General features: G+C 39.4%; 1 protein-coding gene across 1 annotated transcript; it reads left to right on the plus strand.

The window, feature by feature from the left end:
- Positions 1-25,729, plus strand: GIPC2 (GIPC PDZ domain containing family member 2). Its single transcript, XM_057417299.1, has 6 exons — positions 1-361; positions 7,890-8,075; positions 12,043-12,223; positions 15,212-15,321; positions 16,056-16,137; positions 24,616-25,729. The coding sequence occupies exons 1-6, from the start codon at positions 119-121 to the stop codon at positions 24,768-24,770; spliced, it is 957 nt and encodes a 318-aa protein (XP_057273282.1). The 5' UTR covers positions 1-118; the 3' UTR covers positions 24,771-25,729.
- Positions 25,730-26,028: the final 299 nt, after the last annotated feature.

Here is a 26,028-nt window from a genome sequence, read left to right on the forward strand (position 1 = left end):
TGCGGGCCCAGGCCTCACCTGGCTGCGGCATGGCCGTGCGGGGCAGGGGCGGCGCCGGGGGCAGAGTCCAGCGCGGGTGGCCGGCGGTGGCGGCAGGAGGCTGCTGCAGGCGCGGAAGATGCCGCTGGGACTGAGGAGCAAGAAGAAGGACAAGTCCAAGGAGACTTTCAAGCTGGTGGAGAGCGAGGCGGTGGCCCCGGTCCCCGCGGCTCCAGCGCCAGCCCCGGCCCCGAGCGCGTCGCGGCTGCAGTTCCACACGCAGCTAGCGCACGGCAGCCCCACGGGCCGCGTGGCGGGATTCGGCAGCGCCCGCGAGTTGTACGCGAAGATCGGCGAGGCGTTTGGCATCGACCCTGCGCAGGTACGGCCGGGAGCCGCGCATCGCAGGGGGCCGGCTGGGATCGGAGCGTGCTGGGGGGCTTGGCGCCGAGCTCCGCCAGCCGGAGCGGGCCTCGGAGAACGCGGACAGGGGCGGGGGGGGATAGGGGAGGAGGGGGGTTGGTTCTGTGGCTGCCAGTGCCCTGGGCTTCTTTCGTGTGATTGTGAACGTGGGTATTTTCTGTTACCGCATGAGGAAGGGTATAAGCATAACTGCATTTAAGTTTTACGCGGAAAAACAATGGCCCTTTTAACCAGAATACCTCTAGCGTCTTAACCTCTTGCCAGCCTGATGTTTAACTCAACTCTTAAGGGGCAAACCATTGGTTGAATGGAATAATTATTTCCAGCTTAGGAATTACTGACTGCAGTCATCCGACCCAGTTTAAAAAAAAAACAAAAACCCCCAAAATAAAGTCAGTGGGTCCATGAGGGTAGGTACCTGGCATGTAGATACCCACCCCAGTGGCAGGTATAAAAGCGTTCAATCTGACTGCATTTTAAAATCCCAGCGGAATGTGATGCTTGGAATGTTTTCTGCTTTACTCGACTGCTTAAGTGAGGTTATTTAAATCTCTAACAGGGGTTTTTTAACCCTGCTGCCTGTTTGATCTTTTTTTTTTTTTTTTTTTTTCGGAGCCAAGTTTTAGACGTTTGTTTGGATAATGAATCATTTGTGTTTGTAAATGCATTGTTTTCTCTCAGCTAAAAGGTAGTGGCCATAGCAAGTTCTTCTTACGTGGTTCTGTGAACCTTAACCTCTGAGTGGCAAATTGCGGCCCTGTGCTAGCATTTGGTTATACCTGCATGTGGCTGTACTGCTTTACCTGTTTTCTCATTTGCAGCTGGCTCTTTTAAAGTAGTAAAGACTGCTGCTACAGACTTTGTTCGGAGGGTTTGCTACAGCCTGACCTAGCAGCGTTTCAAACAGAGCATGGTAAAAGAAAAGTGGCAGCGCATTGGGTACAGTTTTACCACTCACTGATGCATTAAGTAATTAAGAAGTACCAGTATGGCTGCCAGCCAATGCACCTACATCCCAGATCTTCACGGCTGCTTTCTGACCTTCTGCTTCTCTGTTTTCTTTCCATACAGAGCTACTGTTCCCCTTTTGTTCTGTTCCATCTCCAGTTGTACCTTTTCCTCTCAACTTCTCATAATTGCCAGATTATCTTCTATTTGAGTTTTCTTCCTTTCACTGTTGAACTTCTGTTACTGATCTTTTGGCTCCATCGACTTGACAAAGAACAGTGTTCACCAGGAAATTCAATTTTGTATGAATGGTGTGCTCCCATTGGTAGTATAATCTAACACCCTGAAAGCTTTTAGAGGAAAGCACCACGTGTTTTATGGGCATCTATTGCTAGCCTTGTGCTAAACTAGGTAAGTTTCTTCTTTTGTCCTTTTTTCTCTATTGGCCTATTCCTATTTTTTTTTAATGTGGTTTATTGGTAAAAATGGATTTTTTTGATGAAGGCACTGGACTTAAAATCTTTTACTAAAGCAATTCAGTTGGCTTTAAGAATCTAAGTTGTACAAAATGAAAATAGTGATCAGAAATACTTGCTGGTGTAATGGGTGGCACAGTAGAGTTAAGAATGTGGGCCAGAGGGGCCAGGTAACAAGATTTTGTCTAGACAAGATAAAATAGGATAGATCAGTGAATGGCAGGGGATGACATGGAATGTGAGTTTATTACCAAGTGATGAGTTTTCTGGAAGTAAGGATAGACTAGATATTTTAAATGGTATTATCTATTAATTAAAGCTGCATTTGGACAGACAGTCTGGTGTAAAGAATAATGCCAGAAGCTACACTTCATCAAACTGAAAGATACTGCGGTACTCAAATGCCATTTGTAGGTGTTACCTGTCTAGGAAAGTTTCTGTGACCCAGCTATGCTGAAGCCTATGGGCAGTGTGATACCTGAATGCCTCTGGAAACAGGTACTATCACAAGAGATCTCTGTCCTGTAGTGACCCAGGTGGAAAACAGGGAGGGGGAAGTCGACGGGAAGAGTTCAGTGCAGAGAGAGCATTTGGATAACTGTTGCAGAAGTGAATACATTTAATATGATATCTGAGTTTACTGCAGTGTATGCAAGGGTATGGATTCTTGGATAAGTTCCTACTTAAGTGTTTCAGTATGGTTCAGGATAAGCTATACTTGTAATCTGTCACTTCTTTTGACTCCGCATGGTTAGAGCACCTCATTTCCTCTTTGTATCACATCTCATGGGACCAGCTGAGTTTGGCTTCTGTTGGAGAATCCTTTCCAGGATCTGTGATTGACTGCCAACAGTGACAGAGAGAAGCTTGTATAAAACAGCTATTTGTTGGATAGACCATGACAAAACCTTCTGTGCAAACCTGGATCATGAGTAGCGCAGAATGGGGGCAGAACAAGACTGGTGTAGCTTCAAAAGGGGTGCTCCTTCACTCCTATGATACTTGTTAGGCATCTGTGAAGAAGTGAGGCTTTCAGCAGCTTTCTCAGGCTTTTCCTGTACTCATCCTTTCTTGCCTAGGCATTTTATTCTTCATCCATCTTCCTAGGTGAATATATATCTCAGTTATCCCTTTTGAACCTGGCATTCAGCCTGCATTTCTGCCTACCTCTCTTGACTTTTACCATGACCAGCATTTCTTCTTTTCTTGGTCCAACGTGAATGCCCTTTCTTCGGGGAGGAGGAATGAAGATGACTTCTAGCAATGGGTTGCTTGTATTATTAATATGAGTGCTGTTTGAGGGAGATTGCATTGTTTCATTGCTTTAGCTTGATTTCTTCAACAGGGTTTCAACAAGGAAACACAGAACTAAAAATAAACTTAATGAAAAAAATAGATGTAATTCTTAACTGACAGCACAACCCACCACAATAGGTTTATGTTTCTACTTTCATAAATAATACAAATATGTCCTCTGGTTTGTTTTTTTGTTTGTTTGTGTTTTTAATAGAGGATGAAGTAGGAAAAGTAGTTGGAAAAAGTATTTGGTGTGGTCTTGGCCATTTAGGGTTACTATTCCACTATGACTTTTGAGAAAGGTAGCAGGGAATGTTACATTCCCTGTAAGGGTTAAAGTACTAAGTGCAGCCTGTATGATAAATAAATGAGCACTGACCAAAGGACAATGTGGGTTTGTTAAAGCATTTGGTGGTGTGCTCCTGTGAGAGCACATGGTAGGGCTTTAAAGTATTCAGAGTTGCTAATCAGGCACTGGTAACACTGATATTAAATTTCAACTGTAGCAGGGCTGTTTCTTGATGAGGTGAGAAGGGAATAGTAAGTTATGTGGACTTTCGATTTGTGTACCCATAATTTGCATTTCTGATTGTTCTGTTTGCTTTGGAAGGTCAAGTATGGTGGGGCTGGTGAGGTAAGTTGAATGCTTAGAAGGTGTGTCTGTCAAGAGCCTGTGGAGGTTGGAGTGTTTTCCATGGTGGAAGGAGTTTTGCTTCATAAGGGGAATACAAGAAAAGGGAGACCTTCCCAGGAGCACCAAGGGCAGAAATTCAGCTCCCTCTGTCTGTTCCACTAACAAGAGTTCAGCTGCTGAGTGTGTGTCTGGGCTGTTCCGTTGGCTTTGTCCCCTCATGTATACAGTTAGGTATACTGTGAGGCTGTGCCACATTAAGCTTTCATAGAAGTATTTGATTTAAACCTGTTCAATTTAAACTTTTATGGAAGAATACTGAAAAATAAGCCACTGCTGAAACTTAGGTTTCTGAATAAAAGTGACCTTATAACAAGAAAATAATCTGAAGTGTATTTTAGGAGGTTTGTGAGGTCAGCTTGTGAAATCCTCATCCTCATCACCAGAATGTTCTTAGTTTTAGAGTTAATGCTTATCAGTAGAAACAAATGGTTCACAATCTCGCCTGCAGTTTGAATGCTTTAAATGAACAAACTTAACACTCCCTACAAACCACCTCCTCCCAGCTCTATGGCAACAATTGTTTGCTTGGCTGTTCCGCTAAGCAGTGCTTAAATTTCACCCCTGTATTATGTGTGATGCTTGCTGTATTAATGATCTGGTTTTCAAATACTTTTAAGCTGTATGGAAGAAGTTACCCTGTAATTCTTGTGTGCTCTGGGTTAAAAAAAAAAACAAAATAAAACACTGAATGCCTGTTTTGTAGTACTTTGAATGTATTTGGGGAGGCAAAGTTGCATACCTGAGAGAGTACCAAAAGCACACTGGAACTTGGATGACTTGGTTACTCTTCCTGTTGCTGCAGCTAATCAAGGCTCCCTCATTTTCCTCGGAGAGGATAAAGTGAGTAAGGTGTCTGGAAAATGTGTTGGTGGTCTCTTGATATAATGACATCTATGTATAGTCAATGCTGAGAAGCAGAACTCCCATTTTCCCATCTCTTAAATAAAATGGTAATGATTGCCTCTGTAAAGTTATGAGATCTACTGATTTTAAAAGCACTTTTAATAGCTTCTGAGTATGTCATCTATCAGTCAACTTATTTTTGAGTTCTTCTAAAGGCGTCAGCTTAAAATGGAAGACGAGAAAGTAATATAGAGGATATGCAATATGGTACTACATAGGTACTTTATATAACACAATGTGACCCTCTTTTTCCTCACTAATACAGTTTCTTTATATAACACACAGTGTATCCCTGTTTTTAGTGGCTAATGTGGTCTCTACCTATTGAAAACACTGAGGCAGGGAATAATCTGTTAGTAATCTTATCTGAGAAATCGATTTTATAAGGTTGTGCATAAGCCCCTAGTCCCTGCCAGCCAAATGGAATTTCCTTGTTCTGTGTAACACACACAATAACACTCTCAGTTTAGGAGGTATCCTAGATACTTTGTGACTGATGTAACAGGTATGATTTGTAATATCTTGCTAAAGTTGACATGAAATGTCACAGCACTGGTATGCAGAGTTAAAGAGCAAATGCATATGAATGTTGAAGGTAAGAAGAGAGAGAAAAGACTTAATGAAAATTGCACATTGATTTTTATTTTTCCTTGCTTCATTTCTGGGTAAGAACATTACTATTAAAAATATACCAGACTTTGAGTGAATGGAAGATGTTCTATGGTACCTCCTGTTAAGTATGTAAGTATATAAACTGTTATTAGTTACCTGTATTAAACTTATGTACAATCTATGCAAATATATCATTTTTGAATTGAGAGGTCTCAGTCATGTACAAATAAAGCTGTTCTGTAACTGATAGGTAGTGTGATGGTATATTATCCTGCATAGGTACATCTTTAGCATATTACTCTTTGCATATATCTGTTCTGAGAAAAAGCAGAGGATAAAGAATGATACAAGTTTTATTTTTGACTGGCTGATGCTTTCTCAGCCTTGTGGTTAGCACATAACTGACTCACAGAAAATTCTGCAGACTTATAGGCTGTGGTAGGAATGCCATCCAGATGAAGGTCTAAAAAGAGAAACTCTGGATCGAGTTTCTAAATATCAGATTTCTGCTCTGTTGCCAATTTTATCTATTCAAAGGTGTGACAGTAGTTACTGAATGATTGTCTGTTTGACAAGGTCAGACGAAGGATGCTAATGTCTAAAATGTAAAGATATAGTGCTTGTTGTTCATTGTAAAAACGAACTGAGATGCAGTTGTCAACTAAGTTATGTAGCTCAACAGAGCTGCAAATATGCATATGTGAACTTTATACAGTCACTTTGAATTGAACCTTCTTGGTTAAAAGAAAACACTGCTGATTAGAGATTATTTATAAAATGAAATGAAATTTTCTACTTAAGCCCAGCTGAATTTCTCTAGGTGATATTACTGCTTCATTGTGGGTTAACTGAAAATCTTTGCATTACTTTGCATTCTCTTTGGAGAGAATAAAACTACTATCTGTTAATGGTGTGCTGTTATGACTCTCGTTGTTAACTTAAGGTATTAGATTGAAGTGGATGTTTGATGGATTATATGAGATAAGCAATTAGTCTTTTGTTTGTTTCTTTTAAATAAACACTAAAGAAGCCCCCCCCAAGAAACACCATCTCTGTACTAAACTTTCATTTTTTTAAACCCCGTAGTTATAGAATCAAAACTGTGGGAAGCTTCAGAAACTTAAATGCTCTCTGTAAAATACATTAGGAAAAGCTTTCACCCCTCATTTGACCTGGAATAGATTTGAATAGGTTGGTGACTTTCCATTTCTCTTCTGTCATCTATTAATGTGGGAAGGAAAGAAAAGGCATTTGAAGTGTTCTGGTGTGGAAAACCCTGTACCTCTTATAAGCATAGTGAGGGAAGCCAGGAGGGTGGGAGGGGACCCTCTTTTTCCAGCGAAGCATCAGAAGAGGTTGATAGGCTGCAGGCACACGTCTGTGCCTGGGTGTTGGGGCAGCTGGCCTGGCTTGCTGCTCCCAGGGAATGCCGCTGGAGCAGTAGCAAAGATGAAGGACACAGCGACATCCTGTTGCTGTTTTTTATCTCACATGCTAGGCTGGCTTCCCACTGTGTGCTGCTTTTCATGTGTGGGCACTACTTTTCCCACTGGTTAATTTGGAACTGCTGTGGGCAGTGGGCTGCAAGGGGGTCCAGAGTGTGCTCTGAAGGAAAATAACACCCAGCAGATACAGGCAGAAGGTAAAAAGGTATTTACTTCTCTCTCTTGTCCTGTCAGAGCTATGTGCATATTGCTGTCAGGAGAGCCATTGTTGGTTTGCAGTTGTGGCTTTGTCACCGGTGCTGGAGGGCCAAGTAGGGTGGCACCCTAGACCGTGTCTAGGCCTCACCCTAGACCGTGTCACCCGAGGCTCTGTCCAACCTGGCCTTGAACACCGCCAGGGATGGAGCATTCACAGCTTCCTTGGGCAACCCATTCCAGTGCCTCACCACCCTCACAGTAAAGAACTTCTTCCTTATATCCAATCTAAACTTTCCCTGTTTTAGTTTTAACCTGTAACCCCTTGTTCTATCACTATAGTCCCTAATGAAGAGTCTATCTCCAGCACCTTTGTAGGCCCCCTTCAGATGCAGCAGTATAAAGCATTTCATGCTGTCTCATGACTCTTTTGTTTTGATAAGCTCTCTCTTTTTTTTTTCTGTTTTCATGAAATTGTTTTCAAGCAGATATGTCATAAAGCAGTCCCTAGTGAATCCTCTGGGATTGGAGGTGGATGAATAAGGAAGCAAAAGGTGGTGGTGGCTCTTTGGTTTGATTGCTCTAACCTCTGGAACGAGCTGTTGGCTCTAGCTGAAGTTGCCCATGTCAAAGTTGGTGTGCTCAGACAATCTGTGAGAGGCTGCTCACACAGACATGTCTCTATACATTGCTGCCTGCCAGCTCTTATCACCAGAGTTTGAGCTATCGATGTGTTCTTTCATGTGCCTGGATGGAGACTATCACCTCACCTGGGGCAGCTAGAGAAGTAGAGTTGTCATCATTTCAGCTATGGATCTGTTAGAGAGGCCAGAGCTATGGTCTCCTTTTTTCTTCCCATCAAGCTCACCAAACCTGGTACACTGTTAAACTTAATGTCTTTGCTTTCCTTCCGCACAGATCATGTTTTGCACTTTGAACACTCATAAAGCTGATATGGACAAGCTCTTAGGTGCACAAATTGGCCTTGAAGATTTCATATTTGCCCACGTAAAAGGACAACGAAAAGAAATCGAAGTTCTTAAAACTGATGATGTGCTTGGGCTTACCATTACAGACAATGGAACTGGTTGTGCATTTATAAAGGTAAATTTAATTACTAGTGAAGTATTTTGTTCTATAGAAGCTTCTGTTACTTTAGCAGTTTAATTATTAGTTTAATGATGCTTTAGAACTACAAAACCTTTCATCATCATATATATGGTAAGTAAAAAATAAAGTTGGCTTTTCTTTAGGTACATCATTCAGAATTAGTTCAGCTATTTCTGTACTACATGTCATTCAAAATCAGTTAATTTGTTCATTGCTTCTGTACCATGTATCAGCTTTAAAATATGGCCATTGTATTTTCCAATCTACCCTGAGGTGGTAGGTGTTAAATACTGCTTGCACCTGCCCCCTCCTTTTTTTGAGTGATTTCCTGATGTCATTTATGGGGTGCTTATAGAACTTGTGTCACTCGTGATAATGAGATCATGTTCTTTCAGTCTTCATGACTGTTCACAGGGCAGAAGCCTTTGTGCTGTGTAAGAAAAGGTGCAAGTGTACGGCTTTTTCAGCTTTCCAATACTTTTGCCTTAGGTGGGGTGAATTAAAAGGTGCTGAGGGTATGAATTGACACATTTACCACAATTAATGTGAGTAGCAATTATGAGCAATAAAATATACTAATTGTAATTGCTTTCCTCTTCATCTTCTATGTGACCTCTGGATAGCATGTTTTGAGACAAGTAGAGGCTGAAGGAAATGACGTTACCCTTCTTGCTAGACTTGGTATAAGGAACCATGATAGCATTTTCTGCCTTTTTTTGGATGCTTTGCTCTAATCTACCCCAATTATTCATTATTAGTGAGGCATTGGCAATTATCTTTGATTATTGCTGTCCCAGTCGCTGTTCTCATTGCTGTTGTAAACAGAACTTATTGTACAAAGAGGTATTATTGTCTCTTCATTCCTTAGCTGCCATACATATAAAACAAGATGTCGTTTAGGAATAGGTTTCCTTATCTGTTGTGGGAAAATGTGTTTGAGATCATGCTTGAGAAAGTCAAAATAAAGTGGAAGTTTCAGTAATCATTTTGGCAAAATCATACCCTTGTTTTTATGTTTCTAGACATGGAACTCTGTATTCATACTGGTAGCCCCATGCAGCATCTAACATTCAGTCACGCTGCTGCTTATGTGGCATTTTAAAAGAAGGCATTGAAAGCGGTGCTTCAGTGATTAAAGTTCATGTGTGCAGCACTGTACAGTGTTACTTTCTCTGTGCTTGGTTGCTAATATGTAGAGAGAGAACAGCCATCACATAGGCTACTGCATAATTGGAGCAGGCTGGAAAATCCCCACCACATTAGCAAGACAAGCTGTAACTTCTAGTAAAACTTGTATAAAACTTGTCTGAACAAAGATACCATTGTTCTTTGTACTAGTCTAATAATAAGCAGTATAGTGAAAATGGTGCAGTCTTTGTGGGAATGCATTAGTTTAAAGGAGTATCTAGGAGTTTACTTTGTTGCTGTTGCATACTTAGCTAATGGATTTTTAAAAACAGTGTAGAAAATACATATGCAAAAGTAAAAGCTGCATCTTTTTTATACTCGGCTGTCTGGGTAAAAGAATAAGCAGAGATGGCCTCTAAAGTTCGATAAAGTTCTCCTTGTTTATGTTTTCTTTCCTTGAAAAATTGTTACTATGTTCCATTATTAATTAACAATATTAAATTTGGCTACCTGTGGGTTGTTGGAAGGTGTTATAGGCTGTGGTAGTTTTATTGTATTTTTAGTAACAGTGTAGTTTGTAGGTTTTTTAAACCTGACACTCTGAACTGCAGGTTGATTTCCCATGAAATCTAATGTTTTGCTTTACAAAGAATAAAACTTGGTATCATTTCAAAAAATTCTTTTCTGGGTATGTGGTCAGATGGGAAAGATGTATTAGGGGATCAAATTAGCCATTCAAAGAATAACAGAACTTGAAGCATGACTGACTGGTGTATAAGAAGACTATAAAATGGCGTGGTGCAACTAATTTTAGGTATTGCATAGGAAATACAGATCCTAGCATTTAGATGGACCGTAGAGCACTTGAAATATAGTCATATCAATCACACACCTTAATTACTGTGACAATGTAGCTCGGCTGTCTCTGATCAGTTAACTTGGAGTGATGATAAAAAAATGAAGTCAGATGAGAAAAAACGTTTGATATGACACGAAAACATAGCCAGTGAATATTACTTAAATAGTTTTGGTGTTAGGATCCAAGTGAAGAAAAAAAGCTGCATGAAAACTAATTCAATGTGTAGACTAAACATTACTTGAAGTGTGGTGGGTACGCTTTTGAATCTTGGCTGCTGGTAACAGAAATGCTTTTGGGACCTGGTTTCAGATCTGTGTATGATGCTCCCACCTCCTCATTCACCGTGAGGCTTCTTTCTGGTTTTTAATCTGGGTTACAAAGAGTTAAACTCAGCTTGAAGCTAAAAATTGTTACAGTATATTATAGGACACTGAGCAGTATCACACTTCCCACTGGCTCTCTCAAATGGAGGAACATATGTGGGTTCAGACATGTGCACAGAAACTAGAAGCAGGTTTCTGAGATAGTTACGCAGCTAGGCTAGGTGTTACAGTAGTGGGTGGTAATATGTTTATCTCCCTTGTCTCACTGTTACTTCACTCAGAATAAGCCTGAACAACATCAGGCTTTATTAAAAGTTATGTTATTCACAAAGATATTAGAATGAAATTCTTATATTTTAAAATGATAATTTACTGTGTCATACCTTTTCTGTTAAATAGCCATAAGATAACAGGTTACATGACTTAGGCACGTGATAAACTTGACAGCATATAACAACAGTAAACACTGAAATTTTAAATGTCCTTTAAGTGACTTGGTAAATCATAAAATCATAGAATGGTTTGGAAAGGACTTTAAGGTTATCTAGTGCCATCCCTCTTTCAGGGGGGAGGGATGCCTTACCCTAGACCATGTCACCCAAGGCTCTGTCCAACCTGACCTTTTTTTCTCACTTTTTAAACTCTACAGAAACTACAAATATTAATTTGTTATGTTTTATGACCTTTAGAACATCAGTATATGTATTCCATGAGATGGCATTTAGGAGAATTTCTCATTCTTTATTGATATTTCAGAGGAAATACTTTAATATGCAGCTGTCATATCACTACAGATGGGTCTTATAAAGATTGGCATTTTATAGTATGTCATTTTTAGTATATCACACACATGTAGTTTGATGTCTCTGGACCACACTTAAGAAAAACTACATTCCTATGCCATTGTGGAGACCTCATAGTAGCCTTTCTGTATCTGAAGGGAGCCTACAATTATGTCGGAGAGGGACTCTTCATCAGGGACTGTAGTGATAAGACAAGGGGTAACAGGTTTAAACTTAAACAGGGAAAGTTCAGGTTAGATATAAGGAAGAAGTTCTTTACTGTGAGGGTGGTGAGGCAGTGGAATGGGTTGCCCAAGGAAGTTGTAAATGCTTCATCCGTGGTGGTCAAGGCCAGGTTGGACAGAGCCTTGGGTGACACGGTTTAGTGCAAGGTGTCCCTGCCCATGGCAGGGCCATGGAACTGGATGATCGTAAGGTCCTTTCCAACACAAACCATTCTGTGACTCTATGATGTATGATTCTGAAATAAAAAAAAAATCCAAAACTCAATTAAACATTCACATTACTGATGTGTTTGAATTGAGTTTTTAAGCACAAAAATATCTGCTTATTCAGAAGCCTTAACTTGGAAAGTATGAAGTATGATTGCATTTTTTTTTCCTGTTGATTTTGTATTTGATGCTTATTATAATACTTTTCTTGAAAAATAATTCTTTCAAAAATATGTTTTATGAAAATCTTATAGACAAAATGTACTGCTGGTACAATAAGCTCAACGGTATTGGTGGTGTTACTGACATATTTGAAACTCTGTGTTGTCACCTCTTTACCTTTTAAAGAAATTTTTCTTTGATATATATATGTATTTTATATATACATGAATATATATATTCTTTTTTTGCCAATAGAGAATCAAAGAAGGTAGCCTTATGGACCAAACCAAAATTATCTGCGTGGGTGATCACATAGAGACAATAAATGGAAAAAATGTGTCAGATTGTCGGCATTATGAAGTTGCTAAAATGCTAAAAGATCTGGAGAAAGGTCAAATGTTTAAGCTGCAGTTGATAGAGCCTATGAAAGCATTTGGTGAGTGACCCGACTGTCCACCTTGTTCACTGAATGTTGAAATCCCAACATTGCATTGCGTAGTAAGTTTGTTTTCAGATAGCAGCCAGGTGTCCACCCAAGGTAACATAACTGCTACAAGGAAGTACATTTGTTTTCTTTGAGGGGAAAATTTAGGTGTGGATTTTCTTCCATCTCATTTTCTCTGGCAGTCATCCTGGTGTGGGCTGCCTCAGTCTCTGTTGCTTGATTCCTTTGCTGCTACATGGTGATGGAAAATAAGCACAGCATTTGTTTCATAGCTACAATTTTAAAGCATGGATCACTTCACTAATGTGCTGATCCTCGACCCTCCTCTTTTCCTTTATTGATAGATAATCCTTGTTCATCTGTGTATCAGGTTTTTCTATTTTTGTACTCTTTACTGGGAACTGCACGCTCTAATGCAGAAGGATGCAGCAGAAAACGGTTTGGGATTCCCTAAAGCACCTCCTTTGCTGCATATCTTCCTGCTCTCTCTCGCCCCAACTTTTCTGTGGATCTGTAATCAATCATACAGCAGGTATACTCAGAATTGGAAGAAAGTCGTATGACAAAGCGCTGTCTTTACCTACCACCTGCATGCTATGAGAAAGTGATACTTACCTAGGAGAAATGCCTACCTACTGCTAATCTTTAAGTATATTTTATCAAAATTACCCTCTTTGTCACAGCAACAAAAGTTTGAAATGTTTGGTTTTCAGATTTTTTTTTTTACCTATTAGTTTACAACTGCTGTCATACACCAGTCTTGACACTTGGTGTCAGAATAGCAGCAGAAATTGAAAATGAAGGAAATGTGAAGATTTCTTTTTGCTTTTGGTGCTTCTATGAAGAATGAAGATTATGAGTTAATCTCTAATGTGTTTGGATATAAGTTGATACTCCTGTTAAGTAAATGTGTATGTAATATGTTGCACTAAAGCAGTATTACATATGTATAGTATTTCAATTAGTAATATAGGAATACCTTTTTAATATGGGTCTATAATTTGTATTCAATGCTAAATGTTACGTAGTCTGTTTGTAAAGACCCGTTTGATTGATGACTTTAGACATTATTTAATAGTAATTACTTTAGTCAGGTGATTAAGATGCCTTTTAGTCTGCTTGTGATGTAGAGAAAGAGATCTGCTAATTCCCCAGCAATACCTTTTATCTGACGTTGAATTAAGAGGCAGTCAGAGATTTTGGGGCCTATTTTTACCCTACAGAAATTAATTTACAAGCTGCAGTGCCCAACAGGTTAGGATATCACTCCTCTGGCCTTAGGTGCAGTTAGCCTTTACAGATTTATTTAAGATAGCGTTCAAGCTGCAGCATGCTGAGAATAGCCCCAGAGGAGATGACAAACAAGATCTAGATCCTGCTGGACAAGTAGGTGCCGAATTCCTGTTAGTCTCAACACAAGTTTGTAAGGGTATAGAAATAAGAGACAAGCCTCCATGTGAAATTACCAACTTTATTTTTCTTCCTTTCATCAGAATGTGAAATGAGAGTAATTTACTGGTTAGATCTCTTTCAACCATGTGCACACAGGCTGCCTCAGCTGCTCTAGTCAAGGCTTGTAGCACAGAATTGAGGACTTGTCTGAATAAAGCTGGTCTTTACCAGTCACAAGCTGGCCCTCTGCGAACTGGTGAAAAGTTAATAGAAACAAAGTAAAGGCAGCATAATACAAACTTGAAATTTTAATTGTGAAAATAGTTTCTGTGGTGGCCAGAGAGCTTTGGTCTGAAGTGTCACGGATAAAAATTATGTCCAGTCATGAGTTTTAATGTACAAATGGTTGCTGAACTAGAAAAAAATCAGTGTTGTATCAGGAATTACTTTTTGAAACAAATCTAGCAGAAATTATGACAGTCTTAAGGATGTTTTAAACCATCCTTGAAACAATAAAAAGATTAAGAAAAAGTGATCCTAAGTAAATACATTAAGAGATTGTGCCATATCTATTTGTTAAAATAAAAACAATTAAAAATTACTTTCCAAGGCTTGTTCAGTAGAATAATCTGGATTTTTGACTACTTACACAAGACTAATGAGTTGGAATCTACCTGGGCAAAATTAATATAGCATGTTAAAGTCTTGCATTCAAGGAGAGCTTTTTGGAAAGGCTGGCTGTTAAATGGAGGACTAATCTTGTAGAGAAAACAGCACAATTAAACCCAGTTATGAAATATTTATCTCCAGATTAACTGTGTAACTCCTATGTCAGTAAGTAAATTAAAGCCTTGCCACTCTTAAATGAAGAATTATGCCCTAGAACAAGAAAGCCAAATATAAAATGATTCCATACTTAACTGGGGTGCCCTTAACCAAGATTAAACAAGAAAGTTGAGTTCAGGTAAAGAAAACTTTGGGTGAAGCCAAATATTCTTGGTAGAGTTTTATCAGGTGTGCAGTGAGGACCTCTGTGAAACCAGTGGAAAAAACTCCTGCAGATCTGCGTATGGACATTTCACACATTTGACATAAATTGAATTGTTAGCTCACTGCAGTATGGCTCACCATGACATGTTTAGCAGTAGCATTTGCACCATTGCATCAGTGAAAAAATGGAAATGTTGCAATGCCAAACCTGGTACATAGTCTGCCTGTGAAGACCAGGATAAATCAGCATTTGGGTGATGGCTTCAGCTGTTATCTAATATAAAGTAATAAATACTTCTACTCTTAGTGCATGTATGAAATTGAGTACAATAGGCCTACATAGATATCTTGGTCAATGGAAGTCTTAGCATCAGTCAAGAGGGTATCAAAGTCTGAAGACAAGAAATAGTCATTGAAGCTATACTTGGAACACAGTTAATTTATAATTAAATTATGACATACATCTAGAGCTTGATTAGAATAAAAAGTGAAGGCAGTGTAATTGCCAAAGCAGGTACATTGTATTCTGATATACTATGTACTTAGTTTTGTTTTGTATCCTTTTCTTTTTGTTGTTGTTACTTGTTTTGTCTTCAGAAAAGCTGGAACCAAGGTCCAAGGGAGGAACTCCGCAAGCAGCTAAAATCTCCAGAGGGAGAGAAACACTTCGGCTGAGAAGCAGAGGCCCTGCTACTGTGGAAGAAATGGTATGCTTATCTTGGGATCCTTCAATAGTTTAATCATCTAGCACCTGATTTATTCTTCCCCAAAATCGATAAACTAAAGTAGGAAGGAAAAATCTGGATGTTACAAAGCTTGTAGGACTCAAGAAGACAACTGCTTTCTGCAGGGAGAAATTCTTATATAACGTTAAGACTAGCAGGGATAGGATGGGGCTGAGGAATCTGGAAACAGAGAGCCTGTATTTAGGTGTCATGTTTTACGTGGATGAATTTGATGAGACCAAGGAGTGTTGAGAAGAGGGAAGGGGGGAAAGGGGAAGGGCACTGTTGAAGAGTTGGTTTTGTTTCTGACACTGCAAAGTGTGCTGTGCTGGTGTAAATGTTTTTGTTAGGAGAGGCTAATAACCTACGTTGACATTAATATGTGGAAAACGAGGTTTAGGGTTTGGAAGTAGAAATGTTATTTATTCTGGGTTCCTCTAAAACTAGTGAGGATTTGATGTAGATCTGTATTGCCAGGAGACGTAAGGTTCCTGTTTACTTTGAATGTGAGAGCTGTGTGGCATGACATTAGGAGGAAGGCTTGGGTTTGTGATAAGAGGGAAAGAGAGTGTAATAACATGTTTTACTTGTAGGCTTTGTAAGTCTAGGTAGCTAGGATGGGACTAAGGATAATCAGTGATTAATTGCTGGTTAGTTTGAAATCTGCATGTATCTAATCATAATTTTGCTCTTTTTCTCCCTTTATTTTGACAAAGCCAACTGAAGTTGAAGAAAAAGCAATTAAAAAAGTGGATGAGCTTCTTGAAACATACATGGGGATAAGAGATATTGAATTAGGTGGGTTTTTAACAGACATATTGCTACAAGATTGAATAATTTCTCATTTTCTGTAGCCTAAAATTTATTGAGTACTTTAGTCTCTGAATGAAAGTGAAGCAAAGTTTGTTCAGCATGTGGTCTCAAGAGCTTGCCCATATTTCTGCACGTGTGTCTGATAAAAGAAAGAATCTCTCACTTCAAGCCTTATGTTGTAATTGATTAATCCTCTAGTCTTCATGCACATTATCTATACACTATTGCATGAATTATTTAGTTGTTTGCCACTGTCATCACTGTATTCTTTCTCACATATATTTTCTAGTGGGGCTTGCATGTGAAACATTTAAGGATTGTTAAGGATAAGCATGTCTATTTGCTTTTTTGCTCTTTTGCCCCTTGGCTTAGACACAAAGTTGATCACTGAAGAATCTGAGATCTTCATCAGTGAAAGGGCAACTATTTAGTAAGGGAACTGGCAAAGTAATTGCACAAATTTATCAAGTTCTCTAAAGCCTGGGTTCTGAAGAACATGGAAAATTTCCCAGAATATTTACTAGCTATCACAGTCATCAATTCATAATGAAAGAAGCTATTCAACCCCAGTGTCATAAATCCTTAAAACTGCACCAAACTTATCCTTGCAGCTGTAGCTTCTGTCTCTTAATCTAACAACAACTAAATAGAAACTTCTGTTTGCATGAAAGAAGCTGAAGTCTAGTTGAATATGAATTGCTGCTGCAGCCAGCTGTGGTTGCTGTAGTCCTCATACAATCTTGTGGAACTGCTAATACTGAGACAAATAAGGTGTTTATTGTTATGGTAATACTTAAAAAAAAATCAACCAAGACTTAGTAAAGGATAAACTAAATGGAAAGTGGTCTTAAAAGGAGAGCTTTTATGAGAAAGAAATGGAAGAGGCAAAGCAGGATTAAAAATGGGTTTGGCATGAAACTAAGGGCAAAGGAGGAGAGGCAGCAGTTAGCACAGAGGAATGAGAAAAATAGGAGATTATGTGAGTAGCTGAAAGTCCTTTGTTGACTGCTCCTACCGGCAAGCATCTGATTGACAGCTTCTAATAGCTTTCTCACTGGAAAAACTAGGTAAAGTATTATTTGTACCCCAGCCTGAGGTAGAGGTGGGCTTCTTGGCATAGAATAGAGAGTGAAGCACCCAAAACTTTGGAATTCTGTTTTGTAAGTAGTATCTAAACTTTCAAATTCCCAGAAAACTAAAAATTCTCCAGAATTCTGTTCCCAGCAACTCTAATACTTGATGCCCCTGCCATGTAATATGCTCCTGGGAGCCCTGTGTGGTGCTGACACTCTGTTTAGGTTAGGGAGGATCCCATGTCCTATTCCACTCTGTCTTTGGCTCAGGGTTCAAAGCTGCACGTTGCCTGCCTGTCATTCCTTTGGGAGCTGTTTTTGTCCTGCAGCTGTTGCAGTCCCAGCTCAAGCCAGGCTTCAGGAGACTCCTGCCCTTGCAGGTTACTTCCAAGGTCCCCAGACTCTTGGCCATATAGCAATAAGCAGCTGTAGGGGTTCTGGTTTTGGTGTCCAGAACCCTGAGATCCTAGGCCTAGAGCGTGGTTTCTTGGGATGCTGATGTGTGCTGTGCTCTGCTCTGGGACAGGGAAGCCTGGTGTTCCCTGTGGTTTTGGCTCTCAGTACTATAACAGGATGCCTCTTGCGCAGTAGACTGAGGAGTTCAGCTTTCCTCACATATGGTTGTGATGATTGCCAAGCACCTGGTAGAGCTTTCCTATGACCTCCTTGATACTGATTTTTCTTCTTTTTTTTTCTTTTTCTCCCCCCCCCCCCCCCCCCCCCCCGCATGATCTAACATTCTTCATCTTTCAGTACATAGTTCGGAATGTTTCAAAGAATGCCTTAAAAGAATACTCAGAGAAGGAAGAGGCCTGTGTCCTCCAAGATACTCTTTTCTTCCCAAACTGGGTTATTGTTTTGCCCTTTACCTCTTCCTTCTCTTCCTCCCCAAAAGGGAGTCAAACAAAGAGAAACTGTCAGGAATCAAAGACTACAGGGTTCCTATCACTTTAGTTTGCACCTTTGAAGCCATTTCCGAAAAATCAAATGGTAGAGTGGAGGGCCAATGGTGATATCAACAACAAAAAGTTTTATCATTTTTAAATAATTAAACAGCCCTAGGACTCTTTAGGAGCACAGAGCTAATCACCTGTCACAAATCTGTTCAATTAACACATGTCAGTTTTTCATATACTGGATATGATCAGTCACCCATGAAAATGAAATATGAGGAAAAGATTCATTCAGAGAATGCCAATCACCACTCGGCTAGAAATTTCAGTCATTACTCAAGCCAGATTAGTTGAAAATGCAAGTCATCACAATGCACAGCTGACAAGTGATTAAGATCTCAATCATTGCTCACTCCCATGCAGTTCTGTTTGTCAGAAGCTTTGGATGTCAGTTAATATTGCTCTTTCATCTCCATTAAAATGTCACTTCCATGGTGTGATTGAATTCTAAAACAGTGCCCCAGTTTTAAGCCAGAAGTTCAAAAGAAAGGAAAGAAAAATAAAGTAAAATTACAGACAGAATTAAAGATGAGATAAAGCCCTTAATTTTTTCGTAGTTAAGTGTCTTGACAGTTTCAAGAATGGCTGACTAAATCTACACATAAATTCCTAAATTGGAGCAAAATGCTTGGAAATCGTGTAATGGAAATGCATGCACTTTTTTTTTTTTTTTCCTGGAATGGTTCTGTATTTTCAGAGATCTAAATGCTGTTTAGATTTACATATCTGCCTTTTGAATGCACTGTTACCTCTTTACCTCTTTAGTCTACTGAAAACTGGACTTAATCTGCAGAAGGGACAACTGGCTCTGTTGAGTTTATTAGCCATTTATGGACATGCTAGAAATTGGGCCAAGGGTTGACTTCAGGCTTCTTTAAAACAAATGTGCCATGGAGAGACAATTCAAGTTATTTTAAATCCTGCCAGTGCTTTCTGGTAAAGGAACATGAACATTTGATTAATAGAAGGGACTCGGGAAGCACTGCTAATGAAAAAGACTGGTGTCTTTTTTTTTTTAAATCAGTGAGGCTCAAATTATTATGAACTGTGTTTGATCCCAAAGATTCTGGGTGGGAGGAAGTCTGGATTTACGGGATCCAACCTCAGAATGCTACCGATGGAAAAATGAAGGCAAAAAGGGCTTCCTGTCCAACTTTTTTCTTTCAACATCTTTTGGCTAGCTCTTCATCCACCGATGTTTTGTTCTATTTTTATGCATTTGGATGTTATTTCCTTTTTTTTGTTTTTGTTCCTATGATATTGCCAGACAGTAAATATCTTGGCATATTCTCCAGCTCTGTTTAAAAGAATTTCAAATCTACTTTTCTACTCTTTATTCTTCATACTTACTGTCTAGTCAAAATGCCCTAACAGGTTTAAACTTTTTGTCACCCAAGCTGCTTCTCTTGGTTCATTAATCCAAACCCAGTAGTATTGGATAGATGATTTTATCTTGAAATGCTTTGACTAAAGTGATACTTTCCCTGAACCTGTTGTTTTCTGCTCTTCTATTTTCTGTGACCAGACTTCCTTTCTCAAAGGATTTTGTTGTATACACTCTGGGGTATTTTGTTTATGACTGTTAATTTACTCTGGGAGAATAACGGGAGTTTTGTGAAAAACGTGGCAAGTCTGGTTAAACAAGAAAACTTCTCCACTTCAAGAATTAATACTTACTAAAAAGAAACAAGAAAGGATATTTCTAATGGTTCCTTGAGTACCAGATCTGACAACATTCAACATGAAACTAAACCCAAGTACTGTTATACACTGGAAACTGCAAAGACATGCTTCATTTTCTGTCATGTAAGGAAGCTGAATGTGAATTTTAGCTGGTTTAGGCCATAATAATAATGCTTGTTACATTTTGATGAAGGCAAAGCTTCTAATTAGCTCTACAGCTAAATAAATACTGAAGTTTCCATTAGGGCTTCTGAAAAAGATTCTTTAGAAGTTACAGAGTAGGGTGCAAGTAGCAAAACTACTATGTAAGGTAGGCAGTAACAGTGGCAGGCAGACTGTAGCTTTCATGGCTTGTTGTACATTGCCTGTCAAAAATGAAAATAAGGATTTTGTGAAAGATCTTGGAGGTTGGAGTGACTAGGTTAAAAAAGCCAGTACAGTACTTTGTTCATATTCTGGGAGGCCTGATACTGAGCTTCACAGTTAAAGTTGAGAAGACTCCTAATTCCTCTTATCCCTTTTAAGTTTGCTGAACTTTTCACATTTTATGTAAAAATTTCTCAGGTATTAGCATTGCCTGAAGTGATATTTAAAATCCCAAATAATCTGAAAACAATTGGGGCTATCTGGAGTGTGGAAAAATATTCTATTGGAAAAAAATTCCCCTAATCACTTATTGTGAAGCTGTTACAAGAAGCAGTGGGGGAAAGGGAGGGGAGTGGAGGCAGTTTGGCGCATGGAGCTGTCATCCTCTGAGAACCAGTAAAGTTTTCTTCAAGTTGGCCAGTGCTAAATGCCTTAGCAATCAGTAGTTTTGATTTGCCTTGGGAATTACTCATTGCAAATGTCATTGTGTAAACATGCATGTTCTGCACAGCTGTGGCTCCCAGGGGATGCCAGCCCCTGTCTGTGTTTACTGCATGGTGAAATAAGAATATGTACACTGTGTGATGGAGAAGACTGGCCAGCTTTAGTGTGTCTGTATGTATGAAACCAGGGAAGCAGGGATCAGTTTTGCACGTTTGTATACATCAGCGGGACAATTTGTGTGTGTGAAAATTAGGAAGGATGGCTTGCATCTTCTATCAGCTTTGCTGTACGGTAATAGAGCTCTGCTGGCACTAGAGGTCAGCACCATGCTGTGGAAAACGTGCAGCCCAGCGCAAAGATCCTGCAATCCCTTCATAGAAGCGCTTTTCATCAGGTGAATCTGGGAAGCAGAATGTGCTTTAATAAATACAGTACATTAAATGTACCCTGGTAGTGCTGATTACAGTTCTTCAATACACTGAATCATAGAATTATAGAGCAGTTTGAGTTGGATGACCTTCAAAGGCCATCTAGTCCAACGCCACTGAGTGGGGACACCTTCAATTGGACCAGGGTGCCCAGACCACGTCCAGCCTGGTCTTGAATGTCTCCAGGTGAAAACACTTATTTGAAACTTTTGGCGGTGCTATTCTGACTCCTGCTTGATTGGGTTGAAAGTTTTCTTGATTATCTAAGTTTAGTGGATTTTGTTTTCAAGTGTGGTAAATCTCTACTGAACTATTTACAGGGTTCTGTTTCATAATTTGGGAAGCTCAATCTTTAAAGAAAGCTGTGTTTGAAGTAACATTTTCTGTTAATGAGAGAGTTTTACTGTGTAATTCTGAGGTTTCAGCTAGAGCAGTTGGACTGTAAAATAATCTTGTGTTGTTTTTTCACTGCTCTCTGTGTCATATGGCTCTTCCATGTATCTTGACCAATTTATCTTAAAACTGGCTAAATTCCTTGCTCCCACTCATTCTGCTGGAGTACTTGGCTGTTGATTTTTTAATATCTTGAGTAACTAAATCTAGATCTGTTTGCTCTTGTGTCGCCTTGCGCAGCTTTTCTGCCTAAAGCCCTCTCTCAATGTCTGTATAGAATCATAGAATCGTTAGGGTTGGAAAGGACCTTAAGATCATCTAGTTCCAACCCCCCTGCCATGGGCAGGGACACCTCACACTAAACCATGTCACTCAAGGCTCTGTCCAACCTGTAGAGTAAGTTCATATCTGAGTTCATATCCAGGAATCTGTGAACTTAAAATTGCACCCCTCACCTTATTACCTCCAGGGTTGCTCCTCTCTAAGTACCTTCTTATGCCATGGTGTCAGGGGATACAAGGTAGCATTGATAGGTCAGATATTTGTCTTCTGCTTGTCAGGAACAAGAGTCCCATTAATGCCTGCTTCCCATCCAGCCTTCTCTGAGTCACCATCTCAGGAACTTAACAGGGGATACAGAAAGGATCAGTGCAACAGGGTTAGGGTTTCTTCTGGCAGCCAAACAGGTCTTGAGAGTCCTTGAGCACTACTTGTGGTGCCCCGAAGCTGGGTTACACTTGAGCTGTCTTGATCACAGCAGTTTGTTTGTCAAGGTTTATGTAAATTTTCCTTGGATTGTTTTGTGTAGCTTGGCACACTGCAGTCCTGTTTGACGCCTCACGTCTGAAAGTATTTTGGGCCAAAACATCAGCTTTCTTCAGATTTACTATTGCTGATGTCCACAATGTGGAATATGGTTCAAGTTTGCTCATAGCTTGTTAGAAGTTTGCGTAACAGCAAACACTATTTGCCAGAAGTTCATAACTGTCAATAAATTTGAGCTGAGTTTCAGGTTAACAAAATAATATTAAATAAGTTTAATGAAACCTCAGAGCAGGGGAAGTTTCTTTTCCTTTTTATCAGAGGGATTTTACCATGTTGATACAATACAGTGCATGCAGTAGATGGCAGACTACTGTCCCATTGAGGATAGTCTCTGTGGCTTCAGAACTTCCCTCCCTTTCTCAGGCACTGTAATACATGTTTTTCACTGATATCCCACTGAGAAAAGGCTAGGAGCTATAAAATCTTTCAGTGTGACACTTGAATTTGATATGTTCGTGAACGAAGTGGTGGTTACTTGATATATAACCATAGACGGAGGATATATTGCAGCTTAAGGCAGGTATGTAAAGTAATCACAAAATGAAGCAGACTTTGAGGGCTTCATCTGTTGTACAATACTGTTATTTCTTATGAAATAAGTCTGTGGAGTTGATATATAGCTCAGAAAATAAACTGCATTTAGCAGTGCTATTTGTGCCAAGTCTGTTTTAGTCTTCTGCATGCCTCAGACGCACCTGCTGGTAATATTTCTCCTGCCATAGCTTAACCAGGAGAAACTCTGTGCTGTCACTTTTCATCCTTCAGGGAGGTGCAAGAGAATTTGCTCTAATATCCCTGGGTTGCCAGCATCCAGTATTTTTTGGGATAGCCCTGTAATTTGTCCTAGAATCTGAGTAACTGTGCAGTTTCTAAAGGTGTGAGGCATGAGCACAGCAGCTAAGGACTGAATCCTAACAGCAACCTCATTGTAGCTAATTCCAAGTCTAAAGCTTGATAAATTCTGATACTTGGTTGTTAAATAAGAGGAAATGCTGGGCGGCATGGGTGTACAAGATACCATAGTCTACTCCTATTGTATCAGACCTCTCTGCTTTAACTTTCCTGGGTACCAGATGTACCTAGTCTTTGGTGGCTCTGGTTTGTTGTGCACAGCAGCAAGGTCTTTCCCTTGTTTTTGCACAATGTGAACCACCTGTCTGAGACTTCCAGAAATAACTTTGATCTTTTTCACTTCTTAGTGGCATAAGCACAAATATTCCAGCCTTGAGGGTGCTGGGAAAAGCAAATTGAAAATTTCATTTTTTTTGGAGCTGGAGGTAATAATAATTGAAGCAAACTTATGCACTGAAGTTAGTTTCCCTTTAGTTTGCATGGTATCCGGAAAAAAATGTAGATCCAAGCAGAAGAATAATGTGGCTCACAATAGGTGCCTCAATCTCTTTACTGCCTGGAGGTGTATTTTGGCTTTAAAAAACAAGCTAATTAAAATAAAATAAAGCTGGAAATTTAAGCACATCTGAGGTCATATGATAGTTGCAAACATATTGTGTCTGATACCTAACAAACCAGATTTTGATTTTCTCTATATTTTACACAGCACAGTTGACCCTGGTATTTTAATTCTTGTTTCCTCAAATAGAGTATTCAAGTGTCTCTTAGCCCATTTATCATTACTCCTTTCTAAATGCAGGTCATGCTCAACATTTAAACATTTAAACTCACAAAACATGGTTTGCTGCTAGCAAGCCCATACTAGCTTGGAGCATGTATCTGTTATCCAGGGTTTATGTTTTCCTTGTTCAAACCCTATGCCTTTTGGCTTTCTGTGAAGAACTTAGCTACTTTAAACTCTGACTTGCTGAGAAGTTTTCTTCTTCGTTTAGAAGAGAAGAACATTCAGGTTTGCCTTTTGATCTTCTGGTTTAGATCAGCAAGCTCATATCAAACTCACTGAAGTTAGTGTTGACTAGGTCTGGTTATTGCAGAAGGGTTGTGTTTAACCTGGGTTTTAGACCCATGCTTCATATGTCTTCAGCAGTGAATACAGAATATAATTGAATGAGATTAAAATGAAAGTCTGTTGAATTAGAAGTTAAACCTGCCAAACAAACAGAGGAATGTATAATGAGCACTCCAGGGAGGCTCTCCTGTTTATCAGATTAGAATGTTGCTACCGTGGGGGGATTTAAGTACATGAATCCTAAATCCAGTATGTAAACTCTACATCTCCCTAAGCTGATCTCTACCTGGTCGTGGAAATAGACATTCAAAAACTATCTTGGCAATATATGTTATCTGTTACTTTCATAATAATTACATTGTTTTGTTGCTTTTTAGCTGCAACAATGGTGGAAGCTGGAAGAGACAAGAAAAACCCAGATGAATTTGCAGTGGCATTGGATGAAGCTCTTGGAGACTTTGCATTTCCAGATGAGTTTGTCTTTGATGTATGGGGAGCAATAGGTGATGCTAAGCAAGGACGACTGGAATGAGAACTGTGCAGTTTATCAGTCCCTAGTTGAAACTACAGAATGATTTTCAAATATGTACATCAGAATTTTAATACTTTTATTGATATGAATCCAGGGAGCTCTGTTTAAGTGTTCATGTCTGAGTCTTCTAAGGAAGGTTTGTAATAGAAATATGAAGATAACCCCAAAGTTCTGACAACTGCACATTTAAACCAAACAATTTACATGTACAAGTCACTGTGAGTGCGTCAAGAAGCTATATTTATACAGACCTTTTATGAAAATTAGGTATTTTTTATTGTACATGCGCTTTGATATCAATATTCTGAAAAGTGTTAGACATATGCAAATGAAGAATTTGGATTGGTTTATAAACTTAGAGAATCATCTAGGTTGGAAAAGACCTTTAAGATCATCAAGTCCAAGTGTTACTCCAGGACTGCCATCTCACCAAACCATGTCACTAAGGGCCTCAACTTGTTGAAAGACTACCTAGCTACATGCTGCAATTCCCTGGTCTTCTGTTGTCCTTATGTATTCATGTGCACAAAGAGCTGTGGAGCAGTGGTTTGGCCTAAACGTAGTCTGTTCTGTAGACAGCTGGGAAGAAGCTACCCTGTTTCTAAAGAACCTGAGTTCAGGAGAAAAATATTCCTCTGAAACATGAGAACTCCGATCTTTGAATGAAAAAGACTTGCTTTCATTTGAATCATAATAATGTCTAGTCTGGGTATTGCTGAGATGAGGAAATACAGTAAAAATGCTTAAACCAGGAAGCTGCTGCTTTTTCAGATGCCGTATTATTGCAATAGGAACTGCATAGGAAGAAACAAATGTTAAATTTGGGTTCTGTTCATGTATCTGCATAATACCTGTGATGGGGCACTGAAGACTATAATGTATGACTACGTGGTTCATGGATCTTTGCATATGCTAGATTATTTGCTTAGATCCTATGGAGTTCCCCTCTGGTCTGGGTTGGTTGGTTGGGTTTTTTTTTCAACATGGCAACACAGGAGAAGACGTGGATGGTGTTCAGACCTGGAAGATGTCACAAACAGCCTCAGTTTGGGTGAAAACACATGCCTAAACCCTGAAGAATACATTAAACTCATCTGAGATGTTAGGATTTCCAATTACTTTGTACATGAACATTTATTTTAACTGATAATACATTACTAGTAAATCTCTGATTATTGAAAATGAAATGGAAATCGGATGTGGGGCCTGACCTGGGAAGGTGTTACAGCTTTTAAATATTTTTTTATTTGCACAAACA

The sequence above is a fragment of the Pezoporus wallicus genome, unplaced genomic scaffold (assembly GCF_028554395.1).
Source record: "Pezoporus wallicus isolate ANWC-B61680 ecotype Strahan unplaced genomic scaffold, APGP_CSIRO_Pwel_v1 contig_5908, whole genome shotgun sequence".
NCBI classification, from domain to species: domain Eukaryota; kingdom Metazoa; phylum Chordata; class Aves; order Psittaciformes; family Psittacidae; genus Pezoporus; species Pezoporus wallicus.